This window comes from Mycteria americana, chromosome 7, assembly GCF_035582795.1.
Source record: "Mycteria americana isolate JAX WOST 10 ecotype Jacksonville Zoo and Gardens chromosome 7, USCA_MyAme_1.0, whole genome shotgun sequence".
Lineage (NCBI taxonomy): Eukaryota > Metazoa > Chordata > Aves > Ciconiiformes > Ciconiidae > Mycteria > Mycteria americana.
In genome coordinates, this window is record NC_134371.1 from 28,643,526 (window position 1) to 28,660,219 (window position 16,694).

At 40.9% G+C, this 16,694-nt stretch overlaps 1 protein-coding gene across 7 annotated transcripts in view; it reads left to right on the forward strand.

Moving 5' to 3' along the window:
• MAP3K13 (mitogen-activated protein kinase kinase kinase 13) overlaps window positions 1–16,694 on the forward strand; it is an 84,565-nt gene that overhangs the window by 40,367 nt on the left and 27,504 nt on the right. For 5 of the 7 annotated variants that reach the window (XM_075507603.1, XM_075507607.1, XM_075507608.1 and 2 more), the window contains one exon: window positions 15,719–16,293. The exons of 1 other annotated variant lie outside the window; for it this stretch is intronic. In XM_075507603.1, the coding sequence (XP_075363718.1) occupies window positions 15,792–16,293 (502 nt within the window). In that variant the 5' untranslated portion in view covers window positions 15,719–15,791. Of the gene's footprint in view, window positions 1–2,938; window positions 2,991–15,718; window positions 16,294–16,694 lie in introns of those variants that run through there. One more of the 7 variants, XM_075507604.1, reaches the window with a different exon arrangement.

Consider the following 16,694-nt stretch of genomic DNA (forward strand, 5'->3'; position numbering starts at 1 on the left):
TCACCACTGATGCATCAAAATGTAATGTGTGCTATTGAAGTATGTAGCTGCTTGCAACCATCCTGTTTTCTAATGCTGCTGTTTGGCTACCAACATAATCTTGTAACAGCCATCAATTTTAGGCCAATGATTGGTTTTTCTTTTTCATAATGAGTTAAAGTAGTTATCTTGCATTTTAAATCCAAGACCTTTGTGTTTGAAAATATTAACCTGAGCTGTTGAGACATAAATGAAATTGAGTGTTGGTATCCGAACCAAGTCACCATGGAGAAGAAAATCTTAAGTTGTATGTGCAAGCTCTTTTACTGTACTGGAGTCTTCCTGGGGTTTTGTTCCCACTTATTTTCCCTGCTGGGTGTTTTTTTTTTTTTTTTTTTTTAAATGTCACTGCAAGTAACCCTTGCAAACCTCTGAAAATTATTTTTCTTTCTATTTTTATTCTCACTTTTCTCGTTCTGTAGCAATATTTCTCCTTTTCTTCCACTTCTTGCATGTGGTACTGTGCTCCCCCTTCTAGTTCCTGAATTAATCCCTTTTTGCTTTAGGGTAAGAGCATAAATTACCATCTTTGTTTCTGTTTTGAAAATGCCAGGGAAATCTGGAAGCTGTTGTTTTCATACCGTGATGGTGAGGTTGGCTGTAGGGCAGAATGTTGGGCTCTGAAGGGGAAGGGAAGGCAGGGAGTCAGAGCAGGTCCTCTGAACTAAGTAACCTGATGAAACTGGGGTTTGAAGTTGTGACACGAAGTGATCCCTTTGAAGAGATACGTCTCACTATACCTCCACTCCTGCTTCTCCTTGTGTATAGTAGCACTCAATCTGTAGCGGTTCCATTGTCTGGGTAGAAATCTGATGATTTTTGTTTTGTGACTTTTAGCTCTTAAAGAATTGATATTTCTTCAGCAAAAGTTAACCTGCACTTTCTTTGATCTTGAAAGTAGGTAACAAGAAATTTGCATTAATTTTAATTTTCTCTGGCCAGCTTTATAAAGCTCAATTCAAAAACCAAAGTCCAAAATCAAAGCTCAGTTTATTGTGGCCGCTGTTGAATTCAGAACATACCAATACATTCCTGTCATTGCAACTGTTTGGTGGAGTGATAGTATCTAATAATACACAATGGTACAACTAAGAGACAAAGATGTCCTGAGAAGCAGATGTAGGAGTCCAATGACTCCCCAGCGGTGTCTTTTGGTATAACGGAACTGGAGAAGAGAAGAACTGGCTGTACTGCCCTGGCTGTCCATTCCTTGCTCCATGTCAAAGATGCATAAAAAAAATAAACTGCTGTCTTAATACATGCAAACACCTACCTGTCCCCTCATATAAGTACATTTTTAGGTAAGTATTGTCTGTAGGTGTGGCTGTATTAGCCTCCAGGACGGCTTTTGCATCCTGCCCTTCTCCTCCCTCCACACAAGTTAGTTTCAGTGGTGCTGGTTCATGTGATATCAAGTAGCACAAAATCCTTGTTTGCTAAATCCAGATCCACATTGTTGTTATATCCAGTCCTGGTTTATTTTGGGATGTTACCCAGTTTCCATAAGGAAAGGCGGGATTCTGTCAGACATTCTCTGAAGATGTGCTCCACCAGAGTAAGTTTTGGGACATTCTATTTTAGCATAATTGCTTCCTACTTGTTAGGAAAAGGGGTGGTGAAAATATGGAAATTTCTGGCTCTTAATAATTTGGAGGCTACAAATTGTTTAGAAGGAGTTTTAGAGACCATATTGATGAATTCTGGTAAACCCTGAGATGGTGTAATGCGTAGCTTACAGCTTAGGTTTTCCTTGAAACCTTGGCTTTAATTCCTGGTTATGCTCATCCCTCCACTCCTTCTCTCATATTTCAAAGATACAAAAACAAGGCAAAACTTGTGCTCTTCGCCTGTCCAGATCCAAGTTAATCATAGCTGCTCTTGCATGTATTCACCAGGACATTGCCATGTATTTGGACGTCCAAAATGATGCCCTGCGCTCTTGCATCTGTTATGCAGAATTAAGTATATGCCTCACATGGAATTGAAAATGAAATTAAAATGGCTGGTAGGCTGTGATACATTGATGTTGTGCTCACTGTTCGTTACATAGCCACAAGTGTGAAACTATGCGTGCTCCAATTTTTGTTTCTGAACGTTTCTGACGTTGTGAGCTTGTCTGCCCGCTGTTGGGAATGTTTGATGAAAGCTGAATGCGTGATTTTGTTAGTGCTCCTATTTTTATTTTGTTGGTGCTTTTGCATCACTAATCAAATACAAGCCTCCTATTGTTCTCCCTGCAGCTTCCTTCCAGTACATGCTTATATTTAGTTATTTTAATAATAATACCCAGGGTTTGTAATCCTGAAAGAAGGCAGAGAGATGATAAACTCCTTTTCTGATTACTAAATATGTTTGATTTATATAACAGATGGCTGTTATTTGATATGCTGTTGTTATCCAAGCTGTTCGGAGGGGCAGAAACTTGCTGGAGCAATGACTTGAAGGCATTAGAGGATGTCCTCGCCCGGTCCTCTCTGTGGAATGGCAGCAGTGATGCCATTTTACCCAACAGCTTGACTTCAGTTACGAACAAATTGTTTTCAGTGTCCTCTCCCCCCCCTTGCACACGTAGTACAGAGGCATGCAGCCCTCCCAGCTGGCGGGGGAGCCCCGTGTTTTGGGGCAGCTTGGCGGTGGGCTCGGGCTGTTTGGTGCCCAGATTTTTGCTGGCAGAAGGTGGCCGGCGGTGCCTGTGTGGATTGGCTGCCCCCCTGCTCCCTGCTCCCTCTCGCGGTGCGCAGCCCCAGCCAGCGCCGCCGAATCTCGAAACAGCCCGATTTACATCCATTCATGAATCCGTGACGTCAGCACGCTTCTGTGCTTCTTTGCAGCAGGCTGCAGGATTGTGTGGGTGGAATTTCCTTTTATTTTGCAACACTTCCTTTTTTTTTTGCGCCTTCCATCTTTTTAAAACAAGAAAATGGAGCATCACATAGGAAATCTTAATCCTTGTAAGTATTTAGATGAAAATCTCTTTTTTGAAGCGTGTGTGTTTGTGTGTGTGTTTAATGGTCAGTGTTACCCTTTCGCCATTTATTTCAGAAGGACAGATGGATGTTGCATTTGTGATGTGAAAAGGCTGAAAAAATGATGCTGAGAGAAGGGAAGAGGAAACGTGAAACCTTAATTTATCCATCACTGCATATAAATCTGATAGCTGGCCTGTCCTTTTGCTTGTCAGTGTGCTAGACATTTTTCAGTTGCAATTTTGCACGTTATCTTCTTGTGCCCCCCTTTTAAAGGGGGAGGGAATGGCAATGGAGAATGGATATATATGGAATATACAGGGAATGACATAAGAATTACTAGAGATAGTATAAAGAAGCAGAATTGTATTTTTTGCCTTCTAGGCAATTGTAATTTTTTTTCCTTGTGGGCTCATCAAACAATTCTTCTGTTGTGTTATAATAATAAATAATCTAATTTTATTTTTGACACGAAGAAGAGATGTGTTTTTCTTTCTATCAGCTGGGTAGGAATTTGTTCCTTTATTATTGAAAATAGCAGTTTGAGCTGTCTCTGTTGTGCTGAACACATGATTTTTACCCCTCATTTTCCTAATAGATGAGGAAGCTGGGAGTACCATTGCAGTTAACGATACTGTTCACTGGGGCAAGATTTGTCATATTCTTGGTTACCTGAATGGGGCATGATGTCATGTTTTCTCCCAGTGAAATGAGTGGAGCTGCTCTTTATTTTTGTTTTGGGGGGGTGGTTTAGGTACTGCAATAGCTTAATCATATCAAGCCACATGTCTCTCTCAAGTAAATTAAAAATTGGCTATTTTAAGTTCATCTGGAGAAAAATGACATCAGGTCCATGTGTTTGGATATACTGATTTTATCAATAGGCAGTCTGTTCAATAGAAGAAACTGAAGTAAGGTATTTTGATGGATAATTTTGAGGGAGAAAATATGAAATTATTTGAAATAAAAACCAAATGGATGAATGAAATGAGAGAGAGATTCAGCTGGTCTGACTCACAGATGTGGGCACTTTTCACAGTAACTGCTGTGTGTGTAGCCACAGACATCTTGGGATATCCTAGAATGCGGAGGTTAAAGTTGTCATTGGTTTAAAAGTTTTTGTTACTGTCCTTTTTGTTGTGTCCTCAAATGTATGAGCGTTTTTGTTTCTAGAGAGAGACTACCCTTTGAACCTCTGTTTCTGTAACAGACTTTGGCTGTGGAAAAACAAATAAATCATGATTTTGATGTAGTGGGGTTTTTTGTTTGTTTGTTTTGCTTTAACACCAGTTTTGTTTCCTGTATTTTGGGCCTCCAGTCTGATTCTTTGATCTAGAATGGTCCTGTCATTCAGATTTGTCTTTGTCCCCTGCTGCCTGATAGTTAAATTTATAGCTGGCATTCATTTTGACCCCTGTGTCTGGAATTAGCAAATAACTTCTGGCACAGAATATATGGTAGGGACTCTTACTGCTTCTCAGCTATACATGAACTTGTGTTTAAAAATGTGTGGGTGGTTGTTTTTTTTTTCTGGTTGCATTAGTAACCTTCCTCTTTTGTCCCCTATTGTAAAGAGTTGGTAAGTGGCTTATCTCCAGTGGATCAGAAAATTGAGTAATGATTTATTTGAAAATCTCTTCATAGTTAAGCAGTTTCACAATTAGTAGTTATTAAAATATGGTTCTGCTCTAAGCAGAGGCAGGATAAGAAAGGTTTTACAGTATTTCCTGTTTTCTTACGACTTTTTTACAGCAAATATGGGATGGTGACTGATTAGTCTGGAGTTGTTCATATGTGGTACCTGTTCCAGGCTTTCTGCAGTAGAGATGCATGGAGTGGATTTCAAATAGCAGGACTTCTCAAAATGGCAGAGTCTTTAAGTAAAGCTTTCATACATAAAAATAAAAGAGGTCTGACATTGGTCATATGAACAGATTTAAAATCAGTGCAGGTTCCTCTTCAGCTTTGGTCCCTGGGGCCAGGGTAGGCAGGGGAAGGCGCCCAAACCTTGCCGTGCCTAGAGCATTTTAGCCAAGCTCTCGTCTGAGATCCCGTGTTTGGAGGAAGACAGCAGCAGACTTACTGTTTTACAACTTCCAGTGAGTTTCTCAGCCATAACTGAATCAAAATGAGTCAACTGAGGCCAATGTTACCTCTGCATCTGCAGAAGAGGCTGAAGCTCTTGGGTGTTTGGCACTTCAGCAAGCTCTGGCCAGTTTATGGGACTTTTTGTTTTTTTAATCCCTCCTTGGCAAATACGTCCCATGCATGGGCTTTGGTCTTTTGTAGGCTGCTGGTTTTGTGACATTACAGTAAATCACTCTTGCTTCTTGGGGAAGAGGGCATAAATATTTCACCTAAAACACATACTACTTTGGGTTGAATAACAAGTTGGCAGCTGCAGCAGAAATACCGAGGTGGGCCGGGCACAGAAACACTGTGTGTACTTACTCCCACCCCTATAAATACTCAACATGTATTTTGACCTCTGTCCTCTTTCCCTGTTTACAACTTCAACCGAAAAGTCGGTTGTTGGAGTGGGTTCAAAGGCATTAGCAACAATTGGGTGTAGGCCAGGGTGAGGAATAGATTCTTTTCCTGTGTAGAGTACGCGGACTTTGTAATCCTCCAGTGAACCTTTAATTGTTTGTATTGTTTCTTCTGGAGCAGTCGCTAGCTCAGTGTGAGAGATGTTGTAAGGGAAGGAAGGAGAAAGTCCTGGCAGGGTGTGGGTGGGAGGCTGGACTTTTTCCAGCATAGTGGGCTTGAGGAATGGAGGTGTCTCTGTGTGGACATTTTCTTCATTCCTAGGATGTTTGTCCTTTCCTGTCCCCAACCTGTTACTCTGTTACTTTCAGGTCTTCTGGAAGACACCAAAATCAGTAATGCAGCTGTACAGCTGTGGCTTTTCTGCTGAAACACAGAAAATCTAACATCACCATCCTTTTGTGCCTGAGGAAATTCTCAAATGTTGGTTTGTTAACCACAAAGCAATCTAGTAGGGATGAAGCAAGGGGCTGAGCGCTGCTTTGGAAGGTCTCTGCAGGGTGTTAGATGGCACGTGTCATGTCGGGCCTGCGGAGGGTCCTCTATGGTTCTTCAGTCCGTGACCGTGTGTTGTGTGTGCTGTCTTGATTGTGCATCACGTAAAGCACATCACGTAAAGCTCCAGTGGCCTAAGAATAGGATCACACCTCTCGGATGGTGCTCTAACCCCTTAGGCTGTGTCAGTAATACCGGCTTAATAGAGGCTCCTGAGTAAGTCATTGTGCTTGCTTCTCTATCAAGGAGTAATCCTCTTTGCTCGTAGAAGTGTTATGGTGCTTACTAAATACAACTTAGTATTCCTGTCATTTCTCATCTGAGAGATCTGCCAGCTGGATTTCAATTGGATGCCCCTTCCCATCAGGTGCACACACTCTGGTACCTAGTGTAATGTTGATAGAGGCCAAAGCATTGCATGAACCCTAGTAATTTTTGTACTTTCATGGATAGTTGTTTAGTTACTTTAATACTGGGTATGAAGCATGTAAGCTGCTAGTGCTGAGAAGCTTGTGTGTATAGCTTTTACATGTCAAGTGTGCTTTGCAAATATTGAATAATTCATATCTACTACAAAAATACGAACAAGCATGTGGGTGAATTTACCTGGGACCAGTTTGATGCCTCACATGAATTAAAGTGCAAGTTTGATTCATTCACTGGATTCCTGAAAATAGCACTTTCATATTGATCTTCATCCTCAAAGATCTTTCAGGCATTAATTAATCTTAACACTACTCCTTGGAGGAAAATATGATGTTTCAGTTCTGCAAGTGGGGGAAATTACAAGATACTGTTCACTGGTAGTACTGGAACATTTTAATGGCTTCATGTGGCAATGTCAAAGAGGCTGTAAGGCATCTGTGAACTTAACTTTGAGATTTTCCTGGTTTTGTAGTTGTAAAATATTTGAATTTAAATCCTTTAACTGTTATTGCTATTTGGTAATATAACATAGATCTTTAATGAGGTAAGAAAAAAGTGCAGAATTCTGAAGGGTGAAGAGAGAAAAGGAGTAGAGCAGAGCCTGAAGTCTGTGACTGGGTTTTAAAAGTTGTTTCATACTATGAAGACAGCTGGAAAGATGAAAGACAAGAGTGTAACTTAAGGTCATTTCTAAATTTTGATCTAAGACAGATTCCAATAGTAATTCAGTAGTATAAAAGGCTAATCAGTGTTTAGTCTGTCTTTTATACCAGCTAAATGTTTTACAATACTATTGATGAGGGTATCAATGGTCAATTAGATGTCGGAACATTGTATATGAAACTTTGGTGTTTAATGTATGCACATAGCTCAAGACATGCAAACAACCAGAGTGAGGGAAAACAGAAGTAGCAAATGGACATACAAAGTTAAACCGATTTTTGTGAAGTGAAATTCTTGTAGCAGTATGGTACAAGATGGTCCTTGGTTTGTTACCCCTACCCCCCAAAGGGAGGTGGCTGATAGATTATCCTTTCTTCAAAAACCAAGGACCTCAATTCAGAAACACAGAGAAGGGCTGCTTTGCAACAGAAACATGTAGTACCAAAACCCTGCAGTGAATGTAAGAATCATTATGCAACATCACTTATTTCCTATGGCATCAGATTATGCAATTTCTGAGCAGAAGAATGCAAAGCCCTGGAAGAACACAGTAGCATTTTAGCAGATCCAAAAATACCTTATACAGGATAGAGGAAGCATTTATGTATGTAGGGCTGAAAATACACAGTTATGTAAGCTGCTTATTACACAAACTGTGCTTTGCAAAACTGGCTAGCAGGTGAAACAGGAATCAATCTTGCTTTCATTGAAATCAGCTGAAGAGGTCTCCCTGAATACAAGGGAGGGTGGATTGGCTGTTTGTCTGCCTTGTTCGCAAAGATGATTTTTTTCTTTTTTTGTTCCTTGTGCCAAAAAAAGAAGCAGATGCTTGATTTCTTTTTCCAAATCAAGCACTACTTCTCCACTCCCCACAAATTTGTGACCTTATGTTGAAGGAGTTTCTAGTTAAATATTTGTCTAGTGTTTGTGGAGGTAGAAATTCATTCCTATGCTGAGAGCCAGTGCAGATGCACAAATTTCAAGAGTCAGCACAGTTCTTTTAAGGTGAAGTAACGCTTTGGGAATCTATTAAATTTCTTTGGAGGAGTCAAGAGCATGTGAGAAAAGGGGACCTGATTGATACAGTCTGTTGGGATTCTGGCAAGAAGACTTACCAGAGACTCTTGAAGAAACTAAACAGCTATAAAATAACAGGGATATTCCTCTCGCAGGCAAATGATTGGTTAGGTGGTGTGAAATAAGAGTAGGGATAAATAGACAGTAATGTTGAAACATTTTTCTCTAAAAGGAGTTGTCATACGGCTCTGCTTTGGAGGTTGCACTACTCATACTCTTTCCACCTTTTCTTCCCTTATCCAGATCATTTAGGAATATGCTGAAGCAAAAGAATGTAGGCTGTGAGACTACGGAAGTAAGATGTACTTTACATAATAAACATGTAAGCCAATTGCAGAGAGTACTGGAAGGCTCTCATGAACTTGGGTGATAAAATGTTAGTGAAATATAGTGTTGATTAAATACAATTTAATCTTAACATCCTGCACATAAGAATTAGGCTCTGAATTAGCTTTTGCTGCTCAAGAATGAGATCTTAAGGTTGTAAGAGACCTATGGAAGTTAGCTCAGTGTCCTGAAGCACGCTTAGACATCAGGTAACATTAGAGGAATAGTTAGGAAAGAATTGAAGAACAAAAATTATGATTATGCCTTTGTACACTTCTGTGGTGTGCCCACATTGGGGATTCTGCCTGTGGTCTTACTCCCCCATTTCTAAGATGATATAGGAGAAATGGAAAAGATGTAGAGAGGTGATCAAAGATAAAGAGCAGCTTTCATACAGTGAATGAATAGGTAGTGTGGGAATTTTTAGGCTTGAAAAAAAATGTCAGAGGGGAGAATGAGATAGTTCATAAACTCACAGCTAGCATTAAGAAGATAAATAGGGTTCAGGTGTCATTGAAATGGTGACCAGCTGGTTGTTCGAAGAATGGAATTAGATGAGAGATGCAAAGTGAAGAATAGTTGGTGTTACCTTATGTAACATACAGTTAAGCTACAAAACTCCTTGCCACAGCGTAGTGGTTGCCAAAGTGTTTGGGTTAAAAAAATTCTTTGACACATTTGCACAGGAAAAATATAGTTGTGGCCTATAGAATAGAAAAATACCACTGTGTGCTGCTGATGGAGAAAGTCAGTGAGCTGCGGATCATGGAGAACTGGGTAGGACTGCCCTGGGGAGGTTTTGCTGCCTGCAGATCCTTTCTTGGGTTTTGGAGGCAGGAAATGGGGATAGATGAACCTGTCATTCTGGTGTGGTATGGTTTCTTCTTATGCTGAAGTCTAGGTGCCACTTACTTCCACTCTAACATGTATAGGATAAGGTGCATAGCAAACCTCCAGCTGGCTCTGTGCACAGAGCTTGAATTCAGCCATTATGAATATTTCTTGGCTGGTATACTGTACTATTTTTGTCATTGTCAGAAAGGGTTCAGACCAGAAAGCTAGACAGAGGTCTCTTTCTCACTGATACAGTGGCAGACAAAAATATATTACAGCTGTAAAATCTCTTGCCAAAAATGATGTGTCCCTGGTTTAGGATAGACTGAACATATTGAATAAAGGCTAACTTAAATCAGCAGTCACATGAGTTCAAGTGTCTGTTGTGATAATGTGGACATAGCTACATACAACATAGTTACATGTCTGTGGTCTCATGTGCTTAATGCCTATGGCTGTGCTAAAATATTCTGTTAACATTTTAGAATGATCATGATAGTTGTGAACCCTAAGCAGTTGCTATCACATAGCTCAGGTGATGATTATGGTGTCTGCAAAAGTTAGTCATCTTATGTTGAGGTCGCATCCAAATATTTATTGGAGAAAGGAATTAAAAGTATATATTCCAGTCAGTATTCTGCAGGAGGTACAGAAGTAGCGTAGTATTTATCTGACAACCAGAAAGAACAGGGCAAAGCACAAAAAAGCCAGTGTTACAACACTTCAGTTTTCCCAGGTAAATCTGCTGTTTTCTTGTAGAGTAAGCTAGGATACATGCATAAATGTGTTCAGAGCTGTTGCAGTGACAGTCAGAAAATCTCAAGTGGGTCAGATGAAGAATTTTCAGCTGTTTTATCAGAAATTAATTATTTTTTGGCAATGTCATAATTGTAATATTTAAAAATAAGGCTGGATTGTGGCTGAGCAGGTGTGAGATGGGACGTATGTTGTGATGTGGAAGAAACATGCTTCCTTGAAGGAGCACTGTGTCTCAAGAAGGAGATTGAGTGCTTAAAAAACCCCCAAGCTTTTGCCTTGGGCTACTCCATAGTTAGCTTAAAGATTTGCCGATAACATAGGCTAGACTGCATCAAGTTGATATGGCCTAGCTTAATAGCGTAGTTTCTTTTTTGAAAACCTAACAAAATAGAGCTTCCCCCCCCGCCACAGAGAAGGGAAAGAAAGGCAGAGCAATTCTGGGTGAAGCTTCAGGATATGTTAGTTTGCAATTCCTTCCTTTGAATATTGTGACTTAAAAAAAAAAACAAACCAAAACAAACCCCCTGAAAACAAAGAGGTTGCATTTTGATGATGTGTAACTCATTCTCTATTAATAAATCTGCTATTACAATTTGTGTTCAAAACAACCATGCAAAACACAAGCATATATTCCAAGTAATGTAAAACCATGAAAGTGCAGCATAAGAGGAGTATCTGATCCACTCATATAGCATTTTCCTCACCAGGAGACCAGGAAAAGAAAAAGTTTTTGTTGGAATCCTGTGTAATAAAATCACATGATTTCAAAACCCAAAGGTCAGAAGTGACAGCCAAAGCTCTGGTACTTGCCAACTCAGCAACTCTCAGTGCTTTCCTGTGCTGAAGTTGTACAGTGTGGACGATCAAGAGGTGGGAGAGGACTGTGTATCAACCTGTTGTAAAAATTCCATGTAGAAATTGAGAGAGAATCACAAGAGGCAGGAGAACTCAGCTGCAAGATATGTGTAGCAGGATAACTATACTTTACAAGCATGCTTTTTGCAGTTTTGTTAGGTTCTAGACCATTTTAAAGGATTGTCTTAAGCCAGGAGTATTGCACTAGTCTTGAGACGATACACGCATGAATTGCAGACGTATCATCAGTGCAGAAAGGTGTAGTTACCTTGCTGTACCTAATGCAGCCAGAAGGAAATCACACTGAGTACCAGGAAAAAGCAAGGGAACTCCAGGGCTTGAATGTAAGTAGTGATATGGACAGGAATCTCTTCTGTCCTTGATATTTGCCATGTATCAGCCAGCTAGTTTCTGCCAGCTGCTCTTTTTCAGCCCTTAAATGTGGATCAAACAGTTGCTTTTATTTCCTTTGTATATTGGGAATGCAAGCATACAATATGCTTGACTGGGTAATATAGGAAATAGTGCTTCAAGGAAAATAACTTAATATTACAAGACATTTGCTGTTAGGAAACTGAACGGCGACCACTTTGTACTTATGCAACCTTTACAGCATACTAACATTTTGTTTGTGTGCTGTATCTGGAATTGTGATTTGCTACTCTATTTTTAGCACAGCTCTTTAAAGGAGAAACTTCCATTATGGTCCATGCAAGGCATTTGTTTAACTCTGCCATGTCTTCAAACCTGACCATTGCTTTGACACTCTCATAAATATTGGGCTTGTATAGGCAGCCATGTGCTTTGGTTGCTTTGTGTGTGAGAACACTTATTAGGTGGATGTTTCCAGGAGCAGACATAGTATCAGGCAATGTGAGAGCATGCCTTGTGATAACTGATTCACCCGCTCTGGTGCTGATTCGGGTAAACTGTCACTTTTCTAATAGTTTTAAACTGCAGTTTGGGCTGTCTGATGTGTTGAGGTGCAGTCTCGCTCTTCCTGGCAGAGGTGCACTTTGTGCTCCTTTTGTCTGGAAAAATGCTTTGCCTGGAAATGGTATAATTTACAAGAAGTTGTGATTGTACAAAACAACACTGAACCTCAAATTTCCTTATAGATGTAAAATACATTTGTTAGCTGCAGAGTGCATGAACTCATCAAAATAGTTCAAATCAGAGGGTCTGCCTTGAAGTCTGCTTTTGCAGCAGCACTTCATGAAATCTGAGTATCTTAAATCTGAAATCTGAGTATCTTCATGAAATCTGAGTAGGAGGGCACACAGCCCTCCTACACACACGGAGCTTTCAGCTTTTGACTTGGAAGACTGCTACAGCAGAAGCAGCATGCTACAGCAGAAGCATTGCTAAGATAGAAACACAACGCCGCTTGACTATGCTCTTCACTGTAAAAGTTAGAGGCACATACAGATCATAAACATCCCAAGTGGCAAACAGTCTATATATAATGAAACTCAAAACTTTCAAGAAAATGTTTTTCTTTGCATTGAATGAAACTAAGATTTCTTTTACTGGAAAGAGTTCAATATGAACAATCTCAGCCATATCTTTGGTACTCTGACCAAAAGAATAGGGGAGGCATGACGATAAAGCTTGAAAAATGCTCTTCATCCCTTGTTTGAAGAGATGGCAAGGTCGAAGACAACCTAATTTGTCTGTGTTAAATCAAATTTTGCGAAGGCAAGAGGTTGCACATTGCAGAATTTACTGTAATATAAGTTAATTAAAAAAATTCATTTCCCCAACAAGTCAGCATTGATGCATTGTGGCAGAAACTGCCTTCTACCCTCCACCAATGTATCTAGACCACTTTACTTCAAGTTGGCTTGATATGAAGTTTTTTTAAAATAAATGCTGCCATCTCATGCTCTCAAAACAATGAGTTCACTACACCTCTGAAAAATCAGGCTGCTTATGTAAGTACCTAAATAAGGCTGTATCATGCCAGTTTGAAAATAATTTTGTAACTTTTGCATGCCTCCTCTCCCCATGAAGCAGATACAGTGGCATATAAGATGGCAGGGCAGTGTGCTTAAAGGCTTTTTTAAAATTTGAAACAGCTAAGTCTTGGAGAAGGCAATTTGATCTGGTAAGACAGACCTGATGTCCCTGAATCTGGGGGTTTGTTCTTGGCTGGGTTATCGTAGCCATGGCTGAGCTGTATTGTGATAGCCCTGCTGCAGGTAGGAGGGAGGTTGAACCTGATAGCTTCCAGAGGTCCTTTCCAGCCAATATACCTGTGATTCTGTGATCAGCCTACTATACAGCACAGAAAATGCATGACTTACCTGAACTTCGTCTTTTTATTGAGATCAAAAACCGGAATTCTCTGTGTACACTTGCACTGTCTGCTGTATTGAGCCATGATCTCGGTGGGAGGCTGCAGGTGTCTGTAGGGCAAATAATACCAGAGTAGAAGTGAACTGAGGGTCAGGGCAGTCTAGTAGCTATTAGCAGCATAAAGTATATATGTTGTGGTGCTTCAGCAACAGGATGGAAGAGAGAGGCTTAACTTTCCAAGCAATACTGACAAATACGTGAGGGGAGGAGTTGTCACATACGATGCTGATAATCCATTTAGAAACTAGGAAAATATGAAATATGTACAGGAAAATCTGTTCTTTCTCTGTTAAATCTTAAACGATCATGCATTGTGAAGGTAGAAAACTACACAGAAAGGTAAAAGCAAAATCCTACCCTTTATTAGAAAGTGTATTTTGAGAGTCGTCTATCAGCAAAACAATTTTATCCTCCAAGTCTGATTTAATCCTTAATGCACTTCCCATTGTTTAAATTTGAGATACTTTTGGGGTGCTGTTACCCCAGATTCTTGTTTTGGCTCTTTAGGGTTTCTTGCAGGTGAAACTGAGTGATGTTTTATATACATGGCTTAATATGCTGTGTTATGAAAAGCAGATCCCTCTGTAGGAACACTGGTCACATTTTGCTTTTGCTTAAAGAATCACTTGTGTCTCTCAGACTTTTGGAAGTGAGCAGAGGCAGTGCCCAGGAGCACTGAATTGGAGTCGTTTTGGTATTTTTCTGAAATTCTGTTCAGGTCTGAAACTTTTCCCTTTTCTTCTTTATATTGACAACAAGATCTGTGATCATTTAACAACTGCCACTAGTAGTAACCATACTACTGCAGTCACCCTACAGCTTCCCACACTGGGGAATCAGTCATTGTAACGCTGGTCACAGGTAGGTCAGGAATAAACAACTCTGAGCTTCCTCTACAAGTGTAATTCAGCTCCTTTACTAGTTGTAGACTGTGCTGCAATTTTTGCCTCACTTGCTATTTTGCTTTCTTTTAAACAACAAAGTTTACAGCCTAAATTACTTTCTTCTAATAAAGCTTTCATGCATACCCCATGTGATCAGACAGACATATGGGAACGTAAAACAGGCTCCTGGCTGTTCCAATTTGTTGCTTCTGCTGTTGGAGAGGGGCTGAAGCCCAGGGCATGAGCTTTTCATACACCAGGCTGAAGGTGTTATCTCTCATCTCTGTAATGACCTCATCTTGAGAAGTTATGGGACTGAGCTGTTCCGTTTCGATTGGCTGCGTGCTACCTGGCCACCTCTTTCTTCCTTTCAGTGGCTGTTTGCAGAGCCTGGGACTTTGCACCCAGTGTAACTGATCTTACTTTTTAACAAAATAGTTTCCGTTACTGCCATCCCCCCCCCCAACTTCATATGGAATTTGAAATTGGACTTTGTTCTTTGTTACAGGCTGAATGTGCTTAATTACTTCTGGCGCAAAGTTAGAGACTCTTGTTTCAGAAGTGGCTCTACCCCAGAAAAGTGCTTTGGCAGTGGACAGCTATCACAGCGCGACCCTCCGCTGTTGGCCTGGCTCTGTAGAGAGGTGGCACTACGCTGGATTGTGGAAAAAGGGTCTTTCAGTGGAACGTGTAGCAAGAGAAGAGCGATGGGGAGCTTTTGAAAAGGGACACCAGCTCTGAATTTATATGCAGACTACCAGGAACTTCATGCAGGGGGAAAGCAGAGCAGTGGGAGGAGATGCTCTTCAGGCTTGTGGAAGGAGGGAGATCAGAGAGGAGGGTATATTGTTCCTGTGAAGCTCTGTAATTCTTAGTTGTTTATGAGGGTGACATGTACATGGTTAGAGAATGTAACATATCTTGCTACATTGAACTTGAAAGGATTAAACTAAAGGACCAGGATGGTCATAACTAGGTGGGGCTCTGAGGGAGCAGCTACAAACCATCTCTTGGTGGACTCAAGGTACCTGTATCACTGTGCTTTGTTTCTCTACACCTTGTCTCAAGGGTTTGCAGAGGAATCCTGAGCTTGTGGGCTGTGCCAGACCCAGAAAGAGTGACTGGACTCAAACCATACCTGAGCTGGGACACACCTGGGGGTCAGCTTCAGTCTGATAAATGCTATAGTAACCATGAAGAAACAGCTCTTTGCTGCAAAGTCTTTCACGGTTTTGACCTTTAGGCTTTTGTTTAAAACTTGTGGTGTTTGTTTACTGGGCACTTCCTGCAGTAGGTTACTGAGAGTACTGTGTGAGTGGAGTTTCTGTTGGAATAATTTATTTGCTTCTTTTAGGGCAGTAATTATTTACTAAGTATCAGCAGTTGTCTGGAATGTCTAGTTAATTATCAGCTCGCCTCTGTGAAAGTGTATGTAGTGAAAATACTTAAATAAAAATTTGAAAGTTGTTCTTTTTCCCCTCATTTCAGGTACTGGGTCCATGTGTCACATCTGAATTGTATTGTACTAATTCTCTAAGTACCAACTCAGACCATCTCCTTGATGCACACTCACGGCATCATGGCCAGTACTCAGGAGTGCCTGAGCTCATCTTCCTCTCCAAACTCGATCGGCAAAGCTTTCTGTGAAGATAAAGACTTTAGTAGGTTACATGATGAACACGCACCTACTGGAAACCAGCCATCCCCCGAGCTCATAGAGGATGTGCGTGAGAAAGGCTTGCTGCAGGCAGACCTCATCGAAAACATGAACAGCCCGGTCACTGCAGCAGTGCTGACCAGCATCAGCGAGGACTCTAGGGACCAATTTGAGAACAGCGTGCTGCAGCTGCGAGAGCAGGATGAGTCTGAAACAGCCATTCCTCAGGGCAACAGGAACACTATGGATGGAGAGAGCAACAGTGGAGCGGATGATGTTAAAGTCCAGTTCAACAGATCAGGCAGTGGGAGCGGTGGGTTTCTTGAGGGGCTTTTCGGTTGTCTGAGGCCCGTGTGGAACATCATAGGCAAGGCATATTCCACAGACTACAAACTACAACAGCAAGGTAAGTAGGGAAGCAAACCTTTATTTCTTATGGGGGAATGTGTGTAGATGAGGAAAGCAAGCCATGGCTTTTTCCCAGCTTTCCATGTGACCATTTTTGTCTCATGCAGCCCTACTATGGGTTTGCAAAGAGAAATCCTGCACTGTACAGCCAACAGCCGTCATTTGTAGCAAAGGCAGCTCGTGATGGAGTCAAAAACAATTGCCTGTTCTGACCCATGCCTTGGACTGTTGTGGCAAGGTCTGAATCTGAACCGAGTGTTTGTGTAAGTGAGGCTCAGAAAGAATTGTGTTGAACACAGGGATTATACCAACTACTTCATTTCTGCAGTTTTTTCATGCCAGATGAAAAACATAGGCATAGGTATTTTCATCATGCCAGGTGAAAAACATTGACATAGG